Here is a 21,182-nt window from a genome sequence, read left to right as displayed (position 1 = left end):
TTTGTTAATTAAATGAATTTATTTTAAACAAATTTTGTTTCTGTTAAAGATTGACCAACAAAATTCAAATAAATCAATAACTGTGGATACATAAGATAACAAAATAATACTACATAAAAAGTATACAAACTCTCGAAAATATAATATTAAGTTCATAATAATAGGATTCTATTCTCTAAATATTTTACGATTTTCATTTATATGAATTCTACGTAGTTTGAAAAGCAAAATGTAAAATAACTACGGGGATTTTCTTTTTTATGTCTTCGGACTTCGTGTTCAAAAAATATCCCGAAAGGGAAATACCTCAGCACAGAACTCTACGTTGAACGGAGCAGCGTTCGATTCAGGTACTGAATTCCGCGCTTGCCACATTGCTGAACTGAGGACCATGCATAAGTCCATCCTTGCTCGACATAGATCTTTAGGACGACTTGCTGTTGCTTCCAAGAACAAAACAAACAGTTAAAATTGTGTTGACGTTTGTACACAGTGTGGTCTCAGTTCACCGCTGGTATATGTACATACATATATCAAGAAACCGTCTAGACAGCTAATAACAATAGTTGATAAACATAAAAAAGCGGGTTGTGACAAATGTGTGTGTAGTGTACACTTTACATTGTTGGATTTAAAGTGTGTTTCAGCTGAATTATAAGTATAATTGCCAAATTAAAGATGTGGTCACACTGGATGACAAGTCACTTTTTACGTGTGAACGAATATTAAAATTACTACATATAGTACATATGTACAAATAATTGACCTTTTTCTTTCGGCATTGGACGACAATTAATCATGATAATCACCGTAAAGAACCTTCAACAGCAAACTTTTACCATAGAGTTTGATCAGAGTAAAACTGTAAATTATAAACATATGTATTAATTATTAATTTAATTTTAAATACATATCTACGCATTTTGTTGTATATGTGTATTGAATGTCCATTAAACATATTTGTTATACTAATTTGGCTATACTTTTTTGTTGTTTAAAGGTTTTGGAACTAAAGAAGAAGATATACGAAGAGCGCGGTGCCGAGTATATTGCTGAAAAGCAAAAACTTATTTATGCCGGTGTCATACTGATTGATGAACGCACTATTGAATCTTACGATGTGGACGAAAAAAAGTTTATTGTTGTGATGCTTACGCGAGATGCATCAGCTCGACCAGCGGAAACTGACACCACAAACAAAGTTCTTAAAGACTCGGAGCTTGCAACAGCGGGAAATATTGAAAAATCTGAAACTAAATATACTGAAGATTTGCAAAGTACGGAAGCGGCCCCTGTTGCCGATGCAGCTCCCCCTCCAAGGCCAATTTCCAATTCTGATTTAATTGGGGAATTGGCAAATGCATCTTTGCAATCACGTGCCGAATCGAATTTAATTATGGGCGATGAATATAATCAAACTGTTCTATCCATGGTCGAAATGGGCTATCCACGAGAGCAAGTGGAACGTGCTATGGCTGCCAGCTTTAATAATCCAGAACGTGCCGTGGAATACCTTATAAATGGCATACCTGCCGAGGACGATGAAGCGATAAACCCAAGTTTGATTCAACTTTCGGGTCATAGCAATAACTCGGCAGCATCTACAGCCGAACGTCCAACGGAGTTGATTTCAGGTAATCACAGCATCGGTATAGGCATATCTTTATCAGCGTTGCCCACGGTCAACTGTCTTTTCAACTACTGCGTTCTTACGCACCTATGTATAGTGTAAACAAGTGATCGGCACATCTCGATCGCTGAACGCAAGTTACGAGCGTTTAGGACGAGCAAGTGCTGGTGCTTCCAAAAACAAAACAGCGTGGTCTCAGTTCACCGCTGGTATATGTATGTATATCAATAAACCGTGTAGATAGCTAACAGCCATAGTTGATAACCAAGTATACTCGACCTTAACTTTTCTTAGGCCTAAATATGATATATTTGAGTTATGTATCGATATCGAAAGAAAAGGAAACTATACCTGCAATAGAAGAAGTGAAAAGTAAGAAAGAAGTAATGCCTACTTTCAATTTATTCACCTTTTAATTTTTTATATTCAAGTTACAGTTAAAGTTTCTTTATAATTAATAATTATTTAAAAAAACGTTAAAGTTATAATTATTGTTTTTATTAATTTTTTTCGTTCTTATGACAGCTATGTGATTTAGTAGTCCGGTTTACATGAAATATACAAGAGAGATTATATAAAAGAGTAACTGCAAAGTTTCATTCAGATAGCTTCGAAACTGATAGAATAGTTTGCGTAGAAACGGACCGTCAGACATGGCTAGATCGACTTGGCTGTTGGTGCTGATAAAGAAAACAGCTTACTGTAATTTTTTTTCCTTAAAACTTTTGTATTATTACTGTACGATTGTGGTCAGAAACGTAAACAATTGCTTTTTTTAACAATAATCAAATTTTTTGTAGATCCGTTTGAATTTTTACGCAGCCAGCCACAATTTCTTCAAATGCGATCATTAATTTATCAGAATCCCCATCTTTTGCATGCGGTTTTACAGCAGGTAAGTGTTTATTATAATAATCTCTGTGGATATTTTCACGATATTTTTACAGATTGGTCAGACAAATCCAGCCCTCTTGCAACTTATATCGGAGAATCAGGATGCGTTCCTCAATATGCTAAATCAACCGATTGATGGCGAAGCAGACTCTGGTTCTGGCGACACTGTTTCTCGCACTCGTGATCCCGCCCAGATTGCAAATATATTTGCATCTTCAGACGCGCAAGAAGCAGGAAGAGGAACCTTGGCTGTTGGAGGAAATACCACCGATTCAACGGAGAACTTAGACTTAGAACAACAGCCACCAGGAGTTGGAGTTGCAACCATTCGCTTAAATCCTCAAGATCAGGGCGCCATAGAAAGAGTATTGGAAAAACTACATTTTAAATTTTAATAATTTTTCACAATTTTTTCCCTTAGCTAAAAGCCCTTGGATTCCCAGAGGCACTTGTATTGCAAGCATACTTCGCGTGTGAAAAGGATGAAGAACTAGCTGCAAATTTCTTACTTTCATCTAGCTTTGATGATTAAGTTTTCGAAAAAATGAAAAACAAAATGACAAAAATACACAGCATACAGAAGAAATCGTTACGAATAAAATTATAGATTATTTAAACTGAAAATGTATATATCTAACTACAATATGTGTAAATTTTTGTACATTCCCATCTGACTTTAACTGCTAATTTCTCGTTTGCGGTTCGCCGTTTAGCAGTTACCATATAAAAAAAAATTTTCTGGACGAGATGGATTATCAAATTTATTTTAAATAATTTTTGCTCTGAAGTTAATAGTGGAACGTTTGAAATGCTGGCAAACTTGCATTGGACACAGAGCATCAGTTGACAAAGATTAGTCTTTTTGATTGCATCGCGTAATCAGTGGAAGCAGACAAAAGTTAATTTTATCATAGCAATTGACCGTTTCTTGGTTTATTTTTAAAATTAAACATTTTTCCATTTTTTTTAATTTTTTGGAAACAAGTTTTTACATTATGCTATCGTATTTTATCTAACCAGAACATACAACATTCGCAACAATTCATATAGAATAAATAAAATAAAATCTTGCTCATATTTTGCGAAGGCACCTTAAATTTGAAAATATATAAAAAAAAAAAAAGAAAGGAAGCTAACTTCAGCACGCCAAAATTTATATAACCTTGCAGATAGAACTTCGATGACTAGAAATTGTGAAATGATATAAAATGGCTATATATCAAATTTGATGAAAATCTGTGAATATGTTGATAAACTGAAAAAGTTGTAATTTTTAATTGTATAAATTTCTCGATCGTTCCTATGGGAGCTATAGTATATAGTCGTCCGATTTTCATAAAACTGTAGTGCACAAAATTGTAGAATAATATAAGATGCCTATATGTATGTACCTCAAATTTGTATTTAGTTCTGTTAAAAAATGAAAATGTTATAATTTTTTTTTTTTTAATTTTCCGATCATTCCTATGACAGCTATATGATATCCGGCCTGTTCCGACATATATACGAGTGAGAGTATATAAAAGTACAAAAAAAATTTCATAGCTTCAAAACTGAGAGACTAATTTGCGTAGAATCGGACAGACGGACATGGCTAGATCGACTCGGCTGTTGATGCTGATCAAGAATATATATACTTGATATGGTCGGAGGTCATCACTGCGTTGCAAACTTCTGACTGAAATCAATCAATGACTAGGAATCAATCACTGTAACAATCGTATCTTTTTGATGATGCTGAGGTATTCGATCAGCTGTTATTAGATAGCGGATGGTGCTCTGTGAGAGTTTTTACGTATGGGCAATTCTCCAGAAAGGTCCACCGCGGCCAAAAACTTAAAATTGCTTAAAAACGAGTATTTTAAACATAAAAAATTGGTCAGATTGATCAAGACTAAGAACATTTTTCATTATCTAAAATAAATTTCAAAAAATCGATGTCAAACACGCGCAAATTCAAATGTTTTTATTAAAAAAGTCATAAAAAATTTTGTAAAATTATAGTTAAGTCTTGGCGCATGTTTTTTTTCAGTTCGAATGCGTACGAATGACGCATTCGACACCAGCGAATTGCCCATATGTCAAAAATCAAAATAGCTAAAAACCAAAACTAAAACTAAAAATCAAAATAATCAAACGAATGGAATACTGCGTAGAAAAGGATTTAATTTTACATTCCTGCATTTACATCGATACCAATATGTATCTCGTGCTTGTGGAAATAAACTATAAACACTTATTCTGGATTCGTTTCGCAAAGTATCGATAGGTACTTACGTTATTTAGGGGATTTCCTATACGACATATACCCACTTCCACACAGTTCATCCGTGTGAAACAGTTTGGAATCATTCAAAATATAAAGAAAAAAGGTTTAAGTGGTTTCTGCAAAATAATTTAAAAACTTTTTTTAGGGGGTTCAGCAACAAAAGACATACATATTGGGAGACCCACAAAATCTTTTAGAATGAAGTAAAAATTTTAAAATAGTAAAATATCGAATTTGCACCGGCAAAAAGGAGGTAAGTTGCATCGAAGAACTATCCCAAAAAACAAGTCCATCAAGTTCGGATGACCAAACGATAGAGAACAAAACCATAAATTTTAAAGCCGGATGAATGAAGGAAGATGGATCTCTGTGAGAAGACCCTATAAATGACTGAATTACTGAAAATATCGGAAACTGAATACAGTTATTCCCATACAAACTATCGTATAAGGAGTTCAGCTTCGCTGAAAATATCAACTGAATTACTGAAAAGTCAGTGTGGCTTACTCTTTTTTAGTAAGTTAGGCACAGCAGCACTTTTCCCCATGTGATTCAATTCAAAACTATGATTATTTACGGCAATTTAAATTAATTTTTTAGAAAAATGTATCATATTAATTGAATATTTTCAGCCGATTGTTGGTCCGACCTTTTGCAATTAAAACATCACCGTCTTTTAACAGGCAAGGATGAATTGAAAAGAAATTTCAAGGGATTTTGTGCTTGATTTAGGAAGGCAATACCGCAAAGCCCTTAAGGCATAAATATAAAAATAGGTCATCCAAGAATTTCATTTGAAACAATCATATCCATAATATTGGAAAAGCAATTCGGACATGCAAATGCTTAATAATATCTCAAAATACTCAATTTGATTGATTTTTCGAGCCATTTTCCTTGATTGTTTACAATTTGTTCATTAAAATGTTTGAAATAAGTTTAAGAATTCAGTCGCTCGCATTTTGGGTCGTTCCCTATCCGGCTGAAAATATTGGCCAAATATCGCGATACAGCGCCGATTTAACGTATAGGGAATCCCCTAATTATAAATAGCGTATTTAGCTGATTTAGAAATATTTTTTAATAAGTCAAGCTCCACCCATGAATGGGAAATACGTTTTCTAAACTTGATAAATAATGAAAGTAATACTTATATCCGAAAAATTTATTATGTAACCAGTTTTTAGTTATACATATTATATATATATATATATATATATATATATATATATATATATATATACATATGTGTATGTACTTATACCATATTTTATAAATATTTCTTATATAAATTGAAAGGGTTTCGGCATTAAATCGGCGTTTTTATGATTAATGCCCATTTTAAAGCCTATAAATATATGAAATGTCCATTTGAAGATATTATATAGATTTCTATGGAACACAATATGGATATTTTTATTAATTGTTAAATATATATATATATATATATATCGGCTTAATTTATTAAATGTATAGTTTTGGGATAAATATATAAATAATTATTTGCATGCGTCATATATATTACTTATTTGTTTATTTAGTAAATATATATAATTTTAATATATATTTATTTACCCATTCATAATTAATATTTATTCCGTTTTATTTTATTTACTATATATAAATATTTTCTCATTGTAAAATATTCGTTGTAAATACTTTTTGTCTTCATTTTTATAAGAAGTTGTATTATGTAAAATCGTACAAATTGTTGTAAAAAAATATTCTCTTCGTACGTATGTACAACCATTTTGTAATTTTTTAAAAATGATTTCTTTAATTGATTCGGATCAAAATACATGTTTGCTAAGACTAAGAAACGTTGACTTCTCAATCAATTTTTATGGATTGGTACTCAAATTCGATGGTAAAAGAACCTCTACTTTCAATTTTGAAAATAAACAACAAAATAAATATATAAATTTGTATATTAATCAAGTTAATAATTCTATCGAATTTCAAGTTCATTTGGTATTTAACATATATATTTAGAACAATGTTGCAAATGTTAAATTTATTAAATATTATTAATAGTATTTATTTTTTTAATGCTTCGTTTTGGGCCAAAAATTAATTCAAATTGTTAACTAATTTAAATTTAAAAAATCATTCAGATAAAAAGTATTCGTTTTTCTCTGGGATTTAACAACTTCACAAATAATATACTTTATCAATTAACAAATACTATTAAATACAGACTCTTGGTATTATTTTTTACAGAACCGAACGGCAACTTTTAGGGAAACAATCTCTATATCAGAACGCTCAGTTCGTATTATGTATGTACATATATCCGGTGTGAAAATTTATATAATTTGTAAGAATCTGTTAGTAAATGACTAAACGTAGAGAAAAAAACAATGCCAGCTTGAAAGTTCTGCTAATTTTTTACCTAGCCTGGTGAACTTTTACCAACAGCAAATGCAAAGTACATACATATGTACATATGTATGTACATATATAGGAAAGTATAAATAGCCAAGTATATATATCCCTGCAGTACCACATGTCATCAATAGGCCACTGTCATCAACGCGCCGACTCTACTTCTACCGAGCCGACGCTCTCAGGCGGCGATCGTGCCAAGCCCGACTCCCTCGCGCTTAAAATCAGCATGTAGATTCTCTTGCACTCTCCCTATCTCAATAATAAGCGGGGTTGGTTTTTTTAGATTTGCGTTTTTTTTTTTGAAGAAGTTAGGATTAATATATGTATTTTGTCTGATAAAAGGTTAAATTATGAAATTCCTTTTTCGCAGAGTTTTTGGTACAAATGTAAATGTATAGTGGAATAGTGGAATTTATGGAATTTAGCTAAACTATATTAAAAACAGTGGAATTATATGGAAAACAGTGGAATTAAGTGTTTTATGTGGGGGAAAACTAACAAACTAAAAAATTACATTACAAATTACAACCTAAATTATATTTTTTAAGATCAAAACAAAAAAAAAACGCCAAACAAATTATTTCGAACTAAAATGTTGATGACATGTTGATGAATCGTTGATTAATTGTTGATGAATCATCGATGAATTGTTAATAAATTGTTGATGAATCATCAATGAGTCAACACCGCCTTGACTGTTGATGAGACGTTGATGAATTAATGGTACAGACCAAATAAGGATGCTGACTTTTGTTGTTTTGATAAAATAAATTCAGTAGATCAGTAATATGAGTAAAATATTTTAAACATTATTTTTTCAGTAAATATTAATTTCAGAAAAAAAAACACACCGTGCTAAATAATTCGAATGCTTTGTGTACATATGTATTTAATAATTTGTTATTTATTTTTATTATCTTGTATTATAATTTTAATTAGAAGCTTGCAACGCAGTGAAAGAGACATATCCGACCCTTTAAAGTATTCATAATATATTTTCTTGATTAGCATCATTTGTAGTTAGTCCTTCATAGGATATTAATGGCGTCGGATATGTCGTCCGTAAAAAAATCACTACTTTCCCATTTTTTAACATCTATTTAAATTCTTAAAATTTCTATTTTAATTCTATATTATATAGTTGCCATAGGAATGATCAAGAAATTAGTTAATGGACGTTGATGCACACGATCAGTACACTCAAGTGGCCCTTGTAAAACCAAGCACGTGCTTATTCCGATTAGGTGTTAGAAGGTGAGATAGGATATATAAAAAGGAATACTAGGAAATTAACTACCGGCGTGCGGTTAGATTGCTTGATTGCATGTGTACCAAGTGTATTATGATTAAAGATTTTAGTTTAGGAAGGAATTACAAAATAAATTATAACTTCGCTGTTTTTTTTTAAATATTTGTATCTACTGAGATGTAGTTTTTTCTTTTTTTTTTTTGATTTAGGATTGTGATTCTGATTAAATAAAGTAGGTATGTAACGAAAGTAGGCTCTCTAAGCTAATCCACTATGAAAACAAAACTTTACAATGATTTTATTAAAACAAACAAGACAAAGTTTTTATTAAAAAATAAGAAAGGAAGCTAACTTCAGCACGCAGAAGTTTATATACCCTTGCAGATAGAAAAAAAGTCTCCCAATTTTCATAAAATTCAAACCGACATTCTAGAATAATATAAAATCGCTATATCTCAAATTTGAAGAAAATATGTTGAAAACTGAAAAAGGTTGATTTTTTTATTGTATTTATTTCAGATCGTTCCTATGGCAGCTTTATGATTTAGTCTAATTTTCATAAAATTAAATTCAAAATTTTAGAATAATGAAAAAAAAATAAATCGCTATTTAATGAAAATTTGTTTAAAACTGGGAAAAAAAATAGTTTTCTTCAAATTTTCCAATTTTTTTATGATATTCCGTTCCGACTTATATTCGAGTAACTAACGAAAAGTTTCATTCAGACAGCTTCAGAAATGGCTAGATAGACTCGGCTGTTGATGCTCATCAAGAAAATATATACACTTTATATGATTGGAGATGACTCTTTCACTGCGTTGCAAACTTGTGGCTAAAGTTATAACACCCTCTTAGGGTATAAAACACTATCTGCATTCAGATAGTTCTAAATCTGGGAAACTGGCTTGCGTAGAAACAGTCAATCTGACTTGGCTACATGGTTGGTTTATCAAGAATATATAAACTTTAAATTAAACCGGAAAATAATATTTTATCTTTGATTATGAAGAGAGTAATGTTTTTAGATTCTATTATGCATGTTACTGAATCCATTAAATCTCTATTTGTCCTTTTTATCGATACAAATATAACTAAATAAAATTATGTTGAAATCATTTTTCAATGACCGCTAAACGATACCTTTTTTCGCAATAGTTAAAATAAATGCGTACTTATTGTATATTTTTTTTAATACAAATTTAAACTAAAAATTAAATTTAAATGTAATCTTCGATATTTTATTTGTTTTACAAATATGTAAGAGCGTGTTATTTACTGTTATTCAATATGTATGTGAGAACATCATTTTTACGTCTTACAAATCATATTTTTCCTATTAGGAAATATTTGTCTTTTAATGCTAATGTAATACTACAGTTATAAATATTTTAAATATAATAAATATTTATTTTCTTTTTATATATCTTTTGTATTTAAATAAAATTTTGCTAGGTATGTATGATTTATAAAACAATGTTATATATTCATCATTTGTGCGATTAAGTTATTAGTCTCTCACTCGGTTTTGAATTTTTCGATATCTTAAAACGATTGTTTTAAATTAAATACAATTAAAAAAATATATAAGTATATACCAGCCTCTATTATAGTTATTTTTGACTAGACTCGAATATAATAATCTATTGATAACATAATTTATAACACAGATTGTAACGTAACGTAACGTAAAGCTTAAGAAAACAAAATATTTCGCGTATTTTTAATAATCTACGCATTATATATTATAGTTTTATAAATATGAAATATGATTGACTATAATTGTATAAGTCTTTTTATTCACATTAATCGTAAGCTTTGTTTAAATATATATTTATGTTGGTATGGCTCCGTAAACTATTTGGATTTAATTATAAATTATATTTGTTAAGGTATTTATAGATTTATGTGTGCTCATGTCTTAAAATTATTGCTACTTTATCAGTCATTTTTTTATTAGGTTTTTTGGTTTTTATTTAAGAGTTATGTTATTACATGAAATGTCCTTTTTTATATTTTAAACTCCTAATTATGCGGTTTAAAAATTTTACTAGACATAATGTTATTATTTAAAACAAAGTTTTTCTCCTCAAGTATGACTTAAAAAATGTTATGTAGATCGACTTTCTCAGAACAAAAACAAGGCACAGAATTCTAGAAATTTAAAAAAAAATGTGAAACCCTTGCGCATGAACATTTGTGTTAATTTATTTTTTCTCTTTGCATGTACAAAGATTTTGTTCTTTTTTCTTTAACAAACTTGACATTTTTCGACATAGCATAGCATCGGCACTTAGCAGAGCTAGAGCTTCACAAAAAATTCACATAATCTCATACTTATACACACATAATGAAAGACGCCGGGGTTTGAGATAATTGAATATTGAACATATGAATTTATTAATTTCTGTGAAATTAATCACAAAGAAAGGAAACATTGCAGGAGTAGTCCGGCACAAAAGCACTCACTGTAAATTACTAAAACTTCTGAAATAATCTGAAGTGAGAAATGATTAAATGCTTAAAATATTCTTAGAACTATAAAAAATATAAAGAAATCATACAAAAAAACGAGAAAAGACAATAAAATTCAGTCCAATTATTAAACTTGCTTATATAATTTTAATGCATTTCGGGTCAAGCTCATAACCAGTTAATCAACAATTTCCTTTAAGACGACTTTTCAAAAAAACATTTTTTAAATATATAAAAATAAAAAGAAGTTGGAAAGCTTTTGTTGATTTTTACCGACTAAGAAATTAAGGGAATAACGGATAATGGAGTTTTTTTGCGCAACACCCAAATTAACGATAATGTTGAAAGGTACATGCTAAGTTACAGTAATTGGTTTATGATGCATTATGCACAAAAACTTCATTGTCTAAGAACTTCCATCATTACTAACGACCAGAAACCAAAATTAATATTTAGTTGGTCACAGTGATTTATGATTTGAAACAGTGGACAGATGGGCATGACTAAATCGATACTGTTGGTAATGCTGGTCAGGATTATATTGTCTTCTTTTATGTTTTCATACATTCTTGGTTGGCACTAATCAATAATACCCTTGCAAGTTGGGTACTTGATCTAAAAACAGCTCCAACTCTTTAAGCGACACAAAGACACATTTTCATTCATGTTCCTTTTTGATAGATAATGGAAAAAAAAATAATTAACTTACATTTTTGAGTTTTTAGACTGTTTTTATTTTAAGTTATTTTCACCATTTCTTACACCTTTGGAATTATTTCTACTTATACAGTCCTACCAAAGTATTCAAATGTTACGTAAATTTTCCGACCGGTCAAGGCCGTCACGAGTGAGCTAGTCCGTCCTTACTTACAGGATTATGAAGCAGCTTTAACTTATGGAGCTAATCTCCCAAAGAGTGACGAGATTGGGGAGTTTTTTGAATGTGTTAAAGGTAAAAGGTTAAACACTGAGTTTACCATTTATGTTAATAACACAAATCTTGACTCCAAAGAGTGCAATCCTGAGTAACATTTCCTTGAAATTCACTACTCGAATCAGAAAACCTCCATCAATAAACTTAATAATGGAAACGACCGAAAAAGAGTGAATGATGCCCTTGGAGCTAGGTTTGATCCTATGGCCGAGAAGATTCGGTTGAAGGCTCGTGAAAATAAAGTTGAACGGAAGAAACTGCTTAATTTTTCACACAATTCTTCTCGTTCTGTTGTTGATCAACCGACATTTTTAACTAAAAAGTTGATGAATTTACGTTCCTATTTAATTATCATCCTTTTTTTGTATGATAGTTGTGCTGAACTAACTCAAACCTTTTGATATGGTTGGATAAAACGTAAGAATCGTTACACCAAGATTCTTGAAAAAATTGTTTTGGATAGTTACAGCCAATTTTTATTTAACTCCGTTTGACAGACTGGGTTTGATCAGACTTTACTTTCTAAAACTGATTTACCCACCCGCTGTGGCGGATTAAAAACGGAACCCTTAGGCAGCCCTTTTTCTATACCAGGACTTATTAAGTACGTCTCCTCTATGTGGGTATATGATCTTGAAATGCTACAATCATTAACCTTTCATGTGGCGCAGCATGCTAATTTGGTTCATTGCGGCCATCTTGAGACCGAGCTCTTGAGAGAGAGGTAAGGTTTTGGTTCGTTTGATTCTGTATGTCAGCATGTCAGGGATGTTTACTACTTAATTTTGATTCACATAGTGGGGAGTACTTTCATAACACATATTTAGATTCCCAACTTACAATTGAGCATGAAAGGTATGTACGCCGGATATTATTGCTTTCTTTAAGAAAAATCAGAATAGAATGAATTTGGTAAGTGATGATAAGGTACTGGTTGTGGAATATCGCCTTTCTTAACTTTCTTGGACATGTTTTAGTGCGATCGCTTGGGTCCAACGTAATTTTTCTTGTAAGTAAAAAAAAAAATATATTAAAACCAAGAAAGGGAGCTAACTTCGGCACGCCGAAGTTTATATACCCTTGCAGATAGAACTTCGATGACTAGGAATCCATACAATATAAATTATATATATTTTTGTTAAAAAACAATGAAGTAATACCTGCTTTCATTTCATTCACCTATATTCACGATATTATATTTGCAGATTTACATTCACAGATTTGCATTTTTGCTCCACATCTAACGATCGTTTGTATGGCACCTATATGATATAGTCGTCCGATTTTCATAAAATTTGACACAAAATTTAGACTGATCTAAATTGGCTATATCTCAAATTTGATGAAAATCTGTTGAAAACTGAAAATGTTATAATTTTTTTGTAACATTTTTTCGATCATTCCTATGGCAGCTATATAATTTAGTCGTCCGATACGGCCCGTTCCGACATATATACGAGTGAGAGTATATAGAAGACTAACTACAAAGTTTCATTCAGATAGCTTCACAACTGAGAGACTAGTTTGCGTAGAAACGGACAAACGGACATGGCTAGATCGACGCGGCTGTTGATCCTGATCAAGAATATATATACTTTATATAGTTGGAGGTGCCTCCTTCAGTGCGTAGCAAACTTCTGACTGAAATTATAATACCCTGCAAGGGTATACCAACATTATGATGCAATACATAATTAACCTTTGTAAAAAAAGATAACAATACACACAAAAAAAAAACTAAGAAAAATAATTACAAACATAAAGATTAATAAATTAATTACATGTTTCGCACAATGACTATCGATTAAACATATATGCATCATGCCCGGTTTACGGGTTATCCTGAGAGCTGTAAAAACGTTACTGGTGTTGCTATTGGCTATTGATAAAAAATTCACGTTTCCAAAGCATTGGAATCCAATTGATTTTGCATTAATAGATGTAAAAAAGCTAAGCTAAAATAGAATAAATAAATAATATAAAAATAAAATAAGTAATTAATTGAAGCGGTCAAAAAAACCAAAGCTATACAAAATGTAAAAAAAAATAATAAATCATTACTTCTAAAAAAAAACAAATTTTAACTCGATAAAAAGAAAGTAAATATACCGACTCTGGCTCTAGATATCGATGTTTTCACAGCTCTAATCTTAACATAACATCTTTAATTCCTATAGCTTTAGTTAATGTCGTGAACACATATGTATCTTTATCTTGTACAATTGAAAAGTTAGCCCAATATGCGCATTGCATGATAAACTATCGAATTACAAATGGGACAGACTGCTTCCACTGAAACACAAATTTGATTAGCACATTCCATGCAGAACATATTATGACCACAGGGCACTAAAGCTGTGGTCACTTGATTCTCATTGCACACACAGCACTCACGATGCATTACAAACTTTTCGGCATTGCTCGGTTGGAAGGGTTGAATGGCAGTCTGTGCTGGTGTTTGAGCTTGAGATTGCGCCTGTGCTTGTACCATTTGCTGCTGGTTCGATTCCCTTGATGTATTATGTACAATTGTTTGCTGCTCTAAAAGCGAATCTGTGGGACTTATAGAATTTGTGGGCGAACACTGGTGATGATGATCTGTAGATAATACCATATTTGCCGTCTGAGTCCAAATGTTGGGCGAATCCCCGATTCCCTCATCGACGTCAATTGAATCATTTAGTTTTTTCCATATATTTAAAATCTCTGGTGGCGTATTCGCATTTGTACTGTTATTAGTACTTTTTGTAGAAGTTGTTGACGATGCTGACGAACAGGACCTGGTTATTATGTTGTTAGTAGTAGTTGGGTTGGAATGATTTAATGTGGATGCGGCTAATGTTGATGAAGGCAAGGCTTTGTTTGTATTCCGAAAAACACAGTTTTCAGCCTTCGTTTCAGTTTCCAATAGCTGATGGTGCTGTTTTCCAGCTGGAATGCTCGATGCCGTTAGTGTAGGCGTCAGTTCAAAGTCGGAAAGGTTCTCTCGTTTCTTGTAGCAATTGTTGAGTTGATAGTTTTGAATTATTGGCTTCATTTGATTAATTGAATTGTGTACATAGTCCGGATGCACGTTCTTATATATAGATGTTAGCAGTTCGGTATTTAAATCATCGTTTAATATTTGTGTTAATGAGTTAATAGTACTCGAATTGATAAAATCATTCGATTCGACGATGGATGACGACTCACTTCCCAGCACTGGAAACGAACTACTTCCAGTTCCCGTTCCTAAGCCCACACCCGTCCGTAGGGCAATGTGGGCTTCGATCTGCTTTCGCGCTGTATCAACATTATCGGGCAAGCCGGTCACTTCGAAGATCGGTTCCTTTTCCCGTGATGGTGTCACTATATAAGTCTGTGTCTCTTGTTGAATGTGCTTAATTGTTGCACCTTTGGGCCCAACAACAAGGCCGACTACTCTGTAAGGTACACGTACCTGTATTGTTATCTGGCCGGGCATGCAGGGTGGGCCGGATTGGAGGCGAGGTACAGCACCGATGCCAGAACTGGAAGAGGAACCGGAACCGGAACCATTAATACATCCTCCAACTGCAACCCCGCCTTCCCCACTGCTTGTGTGGCCATCTGCTGTCATGGGCTTACGTGATGCGCGTATTAAGCTGAAATGATCAGCAGCTGAGAGTATTTCACGCTTTGCCTTACTTACGTCCTCCTTGCGACCGGTCACCACAAAAACTGGTTCCTCACCGCGAACCGGTGTTTTAATGTATGTGTTAGTTTTAGCCCGTAACGCCTTTATTTTGCAACCTAAGAAATAGAAAAAACAAGATCTTATTCCTTCTGTCAATTAAGTAAACAACTTTAAAATTAAAAAAAGAAAAATCAGTAGATTTCGTTCATTTTATCTACTCGTCCTCTAAGATTTATTGATTCTTATACCCTTGCAGGGTATTATAATTTTGAACAGAAGTTTGTAAGACAGTAAAGGAGTCGTTTCCGACCCAATGAAATGTTTATTACATAGACATTACATTCGTCTGTCAATCTGTACCTGTACCTGCCTTCCCGTTACTATGCGACTACCCAGTCGGACTTTTTAGCCAAATTCCTCCCAACTTTCATTACGTCGGCGATATACACACTTGTGCGTATCGCCTGTGATAGGGACAAAAACTTGCAACCCCTTTAGGCCATTTATTTTTTTGCTCGCATGATATTTGACTTTCCCGGCATGAGGCAATCGTGACGCGTGGCTCAGGGGTTAGAACACCCGCCTTCCAAACAGGCTAGCGCGAGTTCAAATCCCGCTTGAGGCAAACTTTTTTTAATGTATTTTTTAATTTGTTAATTAAATGAATTTATTTTAAACAAATTTTGTTTCTGTTAAATATTGACCAACAAAATTCAAATAAATCAATAACTGTGGTTACATAATATAACCAAATTATACTACATAAAAAGTACACAAACTCTCGAAAATTAATATTAAAATTAAAAATTCATTTTAATAGGATTCTATTCTCTAGATATTTTCCGATTTTTATTTAGAGGAATCCTATGTAGTTTGAAAAGCAAAATGTAAAATAATTACGGGGATCGTCTTTTCTTTTGTCGTCGGACTTCGTGTTAAAAAAATATACCGAAAGGGAAATACCTCAGCACAGAATTCTACGTTGAACGGAGCAACGTTCGATTCAGGTACTAAATGCCGCGCTTACCACTTTGCTGAACTGATGAACATGCATAAGGCTATCCCTGCTCAACATAGTTTTCTATCCTGAATCGCTCACCGCATGGAGCAAAGTCCGACTGGATAGTTCCTGATTTTTAAAACTATCTGAATAGCTGAGCTTGCAGGGAATGAGTCTCGACAGCGAGCGAGCTTCCTTTTTGTTTGAGGCTAATTATCACATTCACAGTCCGAAAAATAGTCAAGAAAGTTCATGATATCTTTGAACAACTAACAATTCAAAATGTAATGTAATAAATATAAAACAACAATTACCATCTTAACATCATTAATATAAGGAGGTCGCAGATTTAATTAAGCGGAAGCTCAAACGATGCAAACTATATTAGAACGTGTGCAATAGCGCTCCTCATAAACGTCGTTTTCTAACATACATATGTATATTTACATACATACACATGTATGTATGTATGTAAACATATATGTATACATACATATGTATTTATATATGAACTCCTGACATTTATATTATATGACTATAAAATTTATCAAAATTGTATTTATGTATCCAATATCTATCATAGCACTATGAGGCGACCGACCACATTTTTTGGCTTAATTCATATATTTAAAACGAAGTACATTTTTTAGATTCTGCTTTTTCAATCAATTTTATTATAGGAAAAAGATGTGTTGAGAAAAATGGGCGTGGTCCCGTCGTCGTCAAGGTACATCTATATAATTGTATCATGGTCTTCGTGTCACAAACATTTTTCCACATCAAATTATAGTTTTCTTTTTTTGCTTGGCTCAGGCGATCAATCAAAACAACATACCATAAAAATAAATAATAGTTTAAAAGAACTATAAAAAACACCCTTTTAATAATAACCGAACTAAAGAGAAGAAAATAATTTATAATTACAAACAAAATTATTAAATTCAGGGCAAAAGTATATAATTATAAACAAGATCACTAAATTCAGAGTTAAAAGCGTGGGGTGCATCCGTAGACACGGTAGTATCTCGCGCCAAGTACCTGTTTTTTTTCTGTAATTAATTATATCAATCATTGTTTTAACATGTATTCAGTTCGATTATTGCTGTGAATTTGTCATTTGACTTATATACATAATGCTAATAATCCTAAGCACAACGTTTGAATACATACGTGACGAGATATTCTACAGCTGCACTGTGTTGTTAATCTAATAATTTTTTGTAAATATCAGATATTTTCTTTTATATTTTATGTTCACAGAAATACATTTATCATTGTTTGTAACAATAGTTAAACATGTACTTGGCAAAGCATTGCACAGTGAAACTGTTATTTGTAGGATTTTTCTATATAATTCTCCCCTTACAGATAGTTGCCCTTAGAATAATTGTAATATGGATTATAGATGCACCCCACGCTTTTAATTTTGAATTCAGTGATATTGTTTATAATTATATACTATTGCTCTAAATTTAATAATTTTGTTTGTAATTATAAATTATTTTCTTCTTTTTAGTTCGGTTATTTATAAAAGCGTTTTTTTAGTTTTTTTTTTTAACTAATTATTTTTATATAAATATTATATCTCCTGTTAGTTCTCCTGTCATTTCACTGAGATTGAATTCTCGATTCTCAATCAACCAATTGCAGGGGTATAAACTGCGGCGATCCATAACTATCCTTTATTGTTATTTTTTAAATATAAGAAAATCCACTGGAAACAAGTCTGTTGCCCCGGACAAAATCAATTAACCCCGTAAGATATAAGAGACTTATTTAAAAAGGCTCATGCCGATTGCAGAGCAGTGAGAAACATCTTTCGAATGTGTGTAGACTAAAACTTCAGTAATTACAACCTAATGGGAGATTACTTACCCTGCCTACCGACTATTTCGGCCACATGCTCTGAACTGGGCACTGGAACACACTCAGTCATGTTTTGTGATTTCTTCGAACGATCTTCTAGAGTGCCCGTACCGGTGGCACCGGTGCCCATTGCTGTGGGCAATAAAAAGCAACTGCTGGATGACGATGTTAATGGCATATTGGCATTATCCGATTTTGAATTTATGTTGCCCATTTCATAGTCACTTTGTACAGCTGCTAAGGGTTGTGCAGACTGCTGTTGAGCATAACATGTTTGATTGTCATTTAAGCCCACCAATGATAATTCCAATGCCAATTGCAATGTTCGTGGATCCTCTGATAAGGATATTGGCACAGTAGATGAAGTATGAAGAACTTTTGGCTGTTGTTCAGCCATTAGATGGTGTACAGGATTCATTTTTGTATTCATATTGTTTAAAATTTTTGATACAACTTGGACCGATGACATTACAGATGCAATCTTGTATTCTTGTCGGCTTTATTTGTTTAGGTTCCGTTATCCGTAAGCGTGGCGATGGAAATTTTGTAGATGAAATGAATATACATATATACATATGTTCAATTCACTTAATTTCGGTTATATGTTCGTTTATTCAGCCACATTTTTGCAATAAATTCTCTTTAGGATTTTTCTGTTTCCTTCATTAATTTTCTGCGATAAAAGAAAAAAGAACGTAGTTCTTGTTATACATACTAATGTTTAACAAAGAAAATATGTACAGTATGTGGGTATCGGCATTGACAAACCTTCACCAGACACTACTATAAGACAGAATGTAAAACGGCCATATGTAGACTTCAGGCAATTATTTACCTTCCGACAGACAAAATTGCGAACTATGCACTTTTCTAAACGCGGTATTACCATTGCCGCGAACCGTACTGGAATACACCGCACTCATCATAACCAACCCCTAAACTTACAAATTTTGTGTGTCACCCCTTGTAACTTCTTTTTGCCGCTGCCCCTTCCTCACACAAATGAATACATATCAATTCACTTATAAATATGCATCCTAACATAAATGTTTCTTTCAATTAAGATATTTACTTTCTTACGCAGAGGGGTTTTACATTATTAATAAAGAAAACGTCAATAAACATCCAAGTTTCTTTTAGTGGCTACAAAAAATTAGAGTAAGTATGTATGTACACTAGAAAAACTTCGGCATTTCGCCAGGTACACATTCGAGATTTACAGTCCACGCCTTCTATTATACTTATTGAGTTACACTAAATATAAAGATATTTTTGTTTTTATCAACAGTGCCTAAAGTAATCATATTCATATGTGAGCGAATATAACTTAAAATTCACACCCAGAATTCCATTACATTTTACATTGCCGGCTATCAAACAACTAGGGCGGGAAAATAATAAATAATGATCCAGGCTATCGCTTATAATAAAACCAGTGTTGTCAACTTCTTAGGTCATAGAAAAGCCAAATCAGCCCTTGTAAAATAGCTGGAACTAACAAAAAAAGATAGTGAAAGTAAAACCGCCTTTGTTGCCTCCGATAAACTCTTTCGGTAACTCAAATGAAAAAAAAAAATCTTTCAAACATTTTAGTAAAAAAACATATAGCCCAGACTAAATCATTTAGCAAACGAAAGACTAAAAAATAAATATATCGAAAAGAAAAGGAAGAACTATCCGGTTTTTACCTACTCAGCTATTATACAACATTTTTTTAGTTAAATATGGAAAGCTTGTACAGACTATGCCATTTGTAAAAATTCTTAAACAATTTTTCAAAAGAAAATCACTTAGAAAAAGCTAAAACTATCGGTACCCGCTATATTAAAATGTAACCTATATTTACCCAAAAAAAAGCTAAATTGACAATACTAAATAAGATATAAATAAATCGATAATAAAGGTTTCGTTTGAAAATATCGGCTAAATGACTGAAACACTGACAGTCGTAAAGGAATCCCATTAATAATGTCGAGCCGCTTAAACTGATGATTTTGTTGTTTACAGCAATAACCAGTGGTAAAAGGTTTTTTTTATTTTATATCTAGTTTGGAATGAAACAAAATAACAACAGAAAGTGTCAGAAAATGACACTTACTTTTTTCCTACATCTTAAATAAAGTATTTATCTACAGCAACCATCTTACATGATATATTTTAAATTTTTCCTTTAACAAATATTTTTTCAGATTTTTAGTTTCAATTTTGCAGTACATATAATATTAAAGGTTTGCAGGGTAAAATGGTCAATATAAATAAGGAAATTCCATTCAAAATGTCCTGCTCATGTCTTAGTTTTAAAGATATTAAAAGTACTAAAGGCAAGCGAACAATACGATATTGTCCGCAGTCAACAAGAATATTAATTATTAAATTTAATTATTTCCTAAATGTTAGTTGGCTTATCGAATATATTTCCCTACCATGCAATGTTTTCAAGTTGTAGAAATTCTGTTACCAGCCAATTGTCAATTGTCCACATGAGGCATTCAACTTGTACGTAGACAGTAAATCTGCGATAAGATCCAGCCATCGTCAGCAGTCAGTTTAAAAAAATTGGTTGCGAGCAAGGAAGCATACCCTAAGAACGACAAAGTCAGTGCGCAACTACTAGGTTCCCAACCACGAGGCATGGAGTCAGGCTAGGCATTCCCAACAATGGCAACTGGAGGAAACGCGATGAATCCGAGGCAACTGAAATCTCATCTTCAAGTGCCCGGGCCTAGCCGGGATATATATATAGATATAGATATAGATATAGATATAGATATAGATATAGATATAGATATAGATATAGATATAGATATAGATATAGATATAGATAT

The 21,182-nt window shown here is 32.2% G+C and overlaps 2 protein-coding genes across 10 annotated transcripts; one reads left to right on the top strand and one right to left on the bottom strand.

Annotated features, from left to right (window-relative positions):
- Positions 1-473: 473 nt before the first annotated feature.
- Positions 474-3,148, top strand: Rad23 (UV excision repair protein Rad23). Its single transcript, XM_020954299.2, has 5 exons — positions 474-864; positions 1,001-1,634; positions 2,431-2,525; positions 2,578-2,889; positions 2,946-3,148. The coding sequence occupies exons 1-5, from the start codon at positions 799-801 to the stop codon at positions 3,054-3,056; spliced, it is 1,218 nt and encodes a 405-aa protein (XP_020809958.1). The 5' UTR covers positions 474-798; the 3' UTR covers positions 3,057-3,148.
- Positions 3,149-9,641: 6,493 nt separating this feature from the next.
- Positions 9,642-19,815, bottom strand: LOC110185421 (RNA-binding protein MEX3B). Of its 9 annotated transcripts, none has more exons than XM_086838087.1 (4): positions 19,126-19,815; positions 18,367-19,030; positions 14,448-15,607; positions 9,642-14,389 (listed from the first exon to the last, which is right to left on the bottom strand). In XM_086838087.1, the coding sequence occupies exons 2-4, from the start codon at positions 18,824-18,826 to the stop codon at positions 14,378-14,380; spliced, it is 1,632 nt and encodes a 543-aa protein (XP_086694213.1). In that variant the 5' UTR covers positions 18,827-19,030; positions 19,126-19,815; the 3' UTR covers positions 9,642-14,377. The 9 variants fall into 9 exon arrangements, with proteins under 9 accessions (XP_086694213.1, XP_020809894.2, XP_086694214.1 ...); XM_020954235.2 differs by having other exon boundaries at positions 19,713-19,806; XM_086838088.1 differs by having other exon boundaries at positions 19,193-19,306.
- Positions 19,816-21,182: the final 1,367 nt, after the last annotated feature.

The sequence above is a fragment of the Drosophila serrata genome, unplaced genomic scaffold, assembly GCF_035046125.1.
Source record: "Drosophila serrata isolate PLE 108 unplaced genomic scaffold, ASM3504612v1 contig_345, whole genome shotgun sequence".
Classification (NCBI taxonomy): domain Eukaryota; kingdom Metazoa; phylum Arthropoda; class Insecta; order Diptera; family Drosophilidae; genus Drosophila; species Drosophila serrata.
This window is presented reverse-complemented; position numbering and strand designations above follow the sequence as displayed.

What these genes read in the sequence shown, in the direction of transcription:
- LOC110185421 (XM_086838083.1), bottom strand. Translation starts at nt 18,826, where the DNA reads ATGTCATCGGTCCAAGTTGTATCAAAAATTTTAAACAATATGAATACA. An exon ending in CGAAATAGTCGGTAGGCAGG is followed by an intron (nt 15,608 to 18,366) that starts GTAAGTAATCTC and finishes TCTATTTCTTAG; the next exon opens with GTTGCAAAATAAAGGCGTTA.
- Rad23 (XM_020954299.2), top strand. Translation starts at nt 799, where the DNA reads ATGATAATCACCGTAAAGAACCTTCAACAGCAAACTTTTACCATAGAG. An exon ending in AGTTTGATCAGAGTAAAACT is followed by an intron (nt 865 to 1,000) that starts GTAAATTATAAA and finishes TGTTGTTTAAAG; the next exon opens with GTTTTGGAACTAAAGAAGAA. An exon ending in ATCAGGGCGCCATAGAAAGA is followed by an intron (nt 2,890 to 2,945) that starts GTATTGGAAAAA and finishes TTTTTCCCTTAG; the next exon opens with CTAAAAGCCCTTGGATTCCC.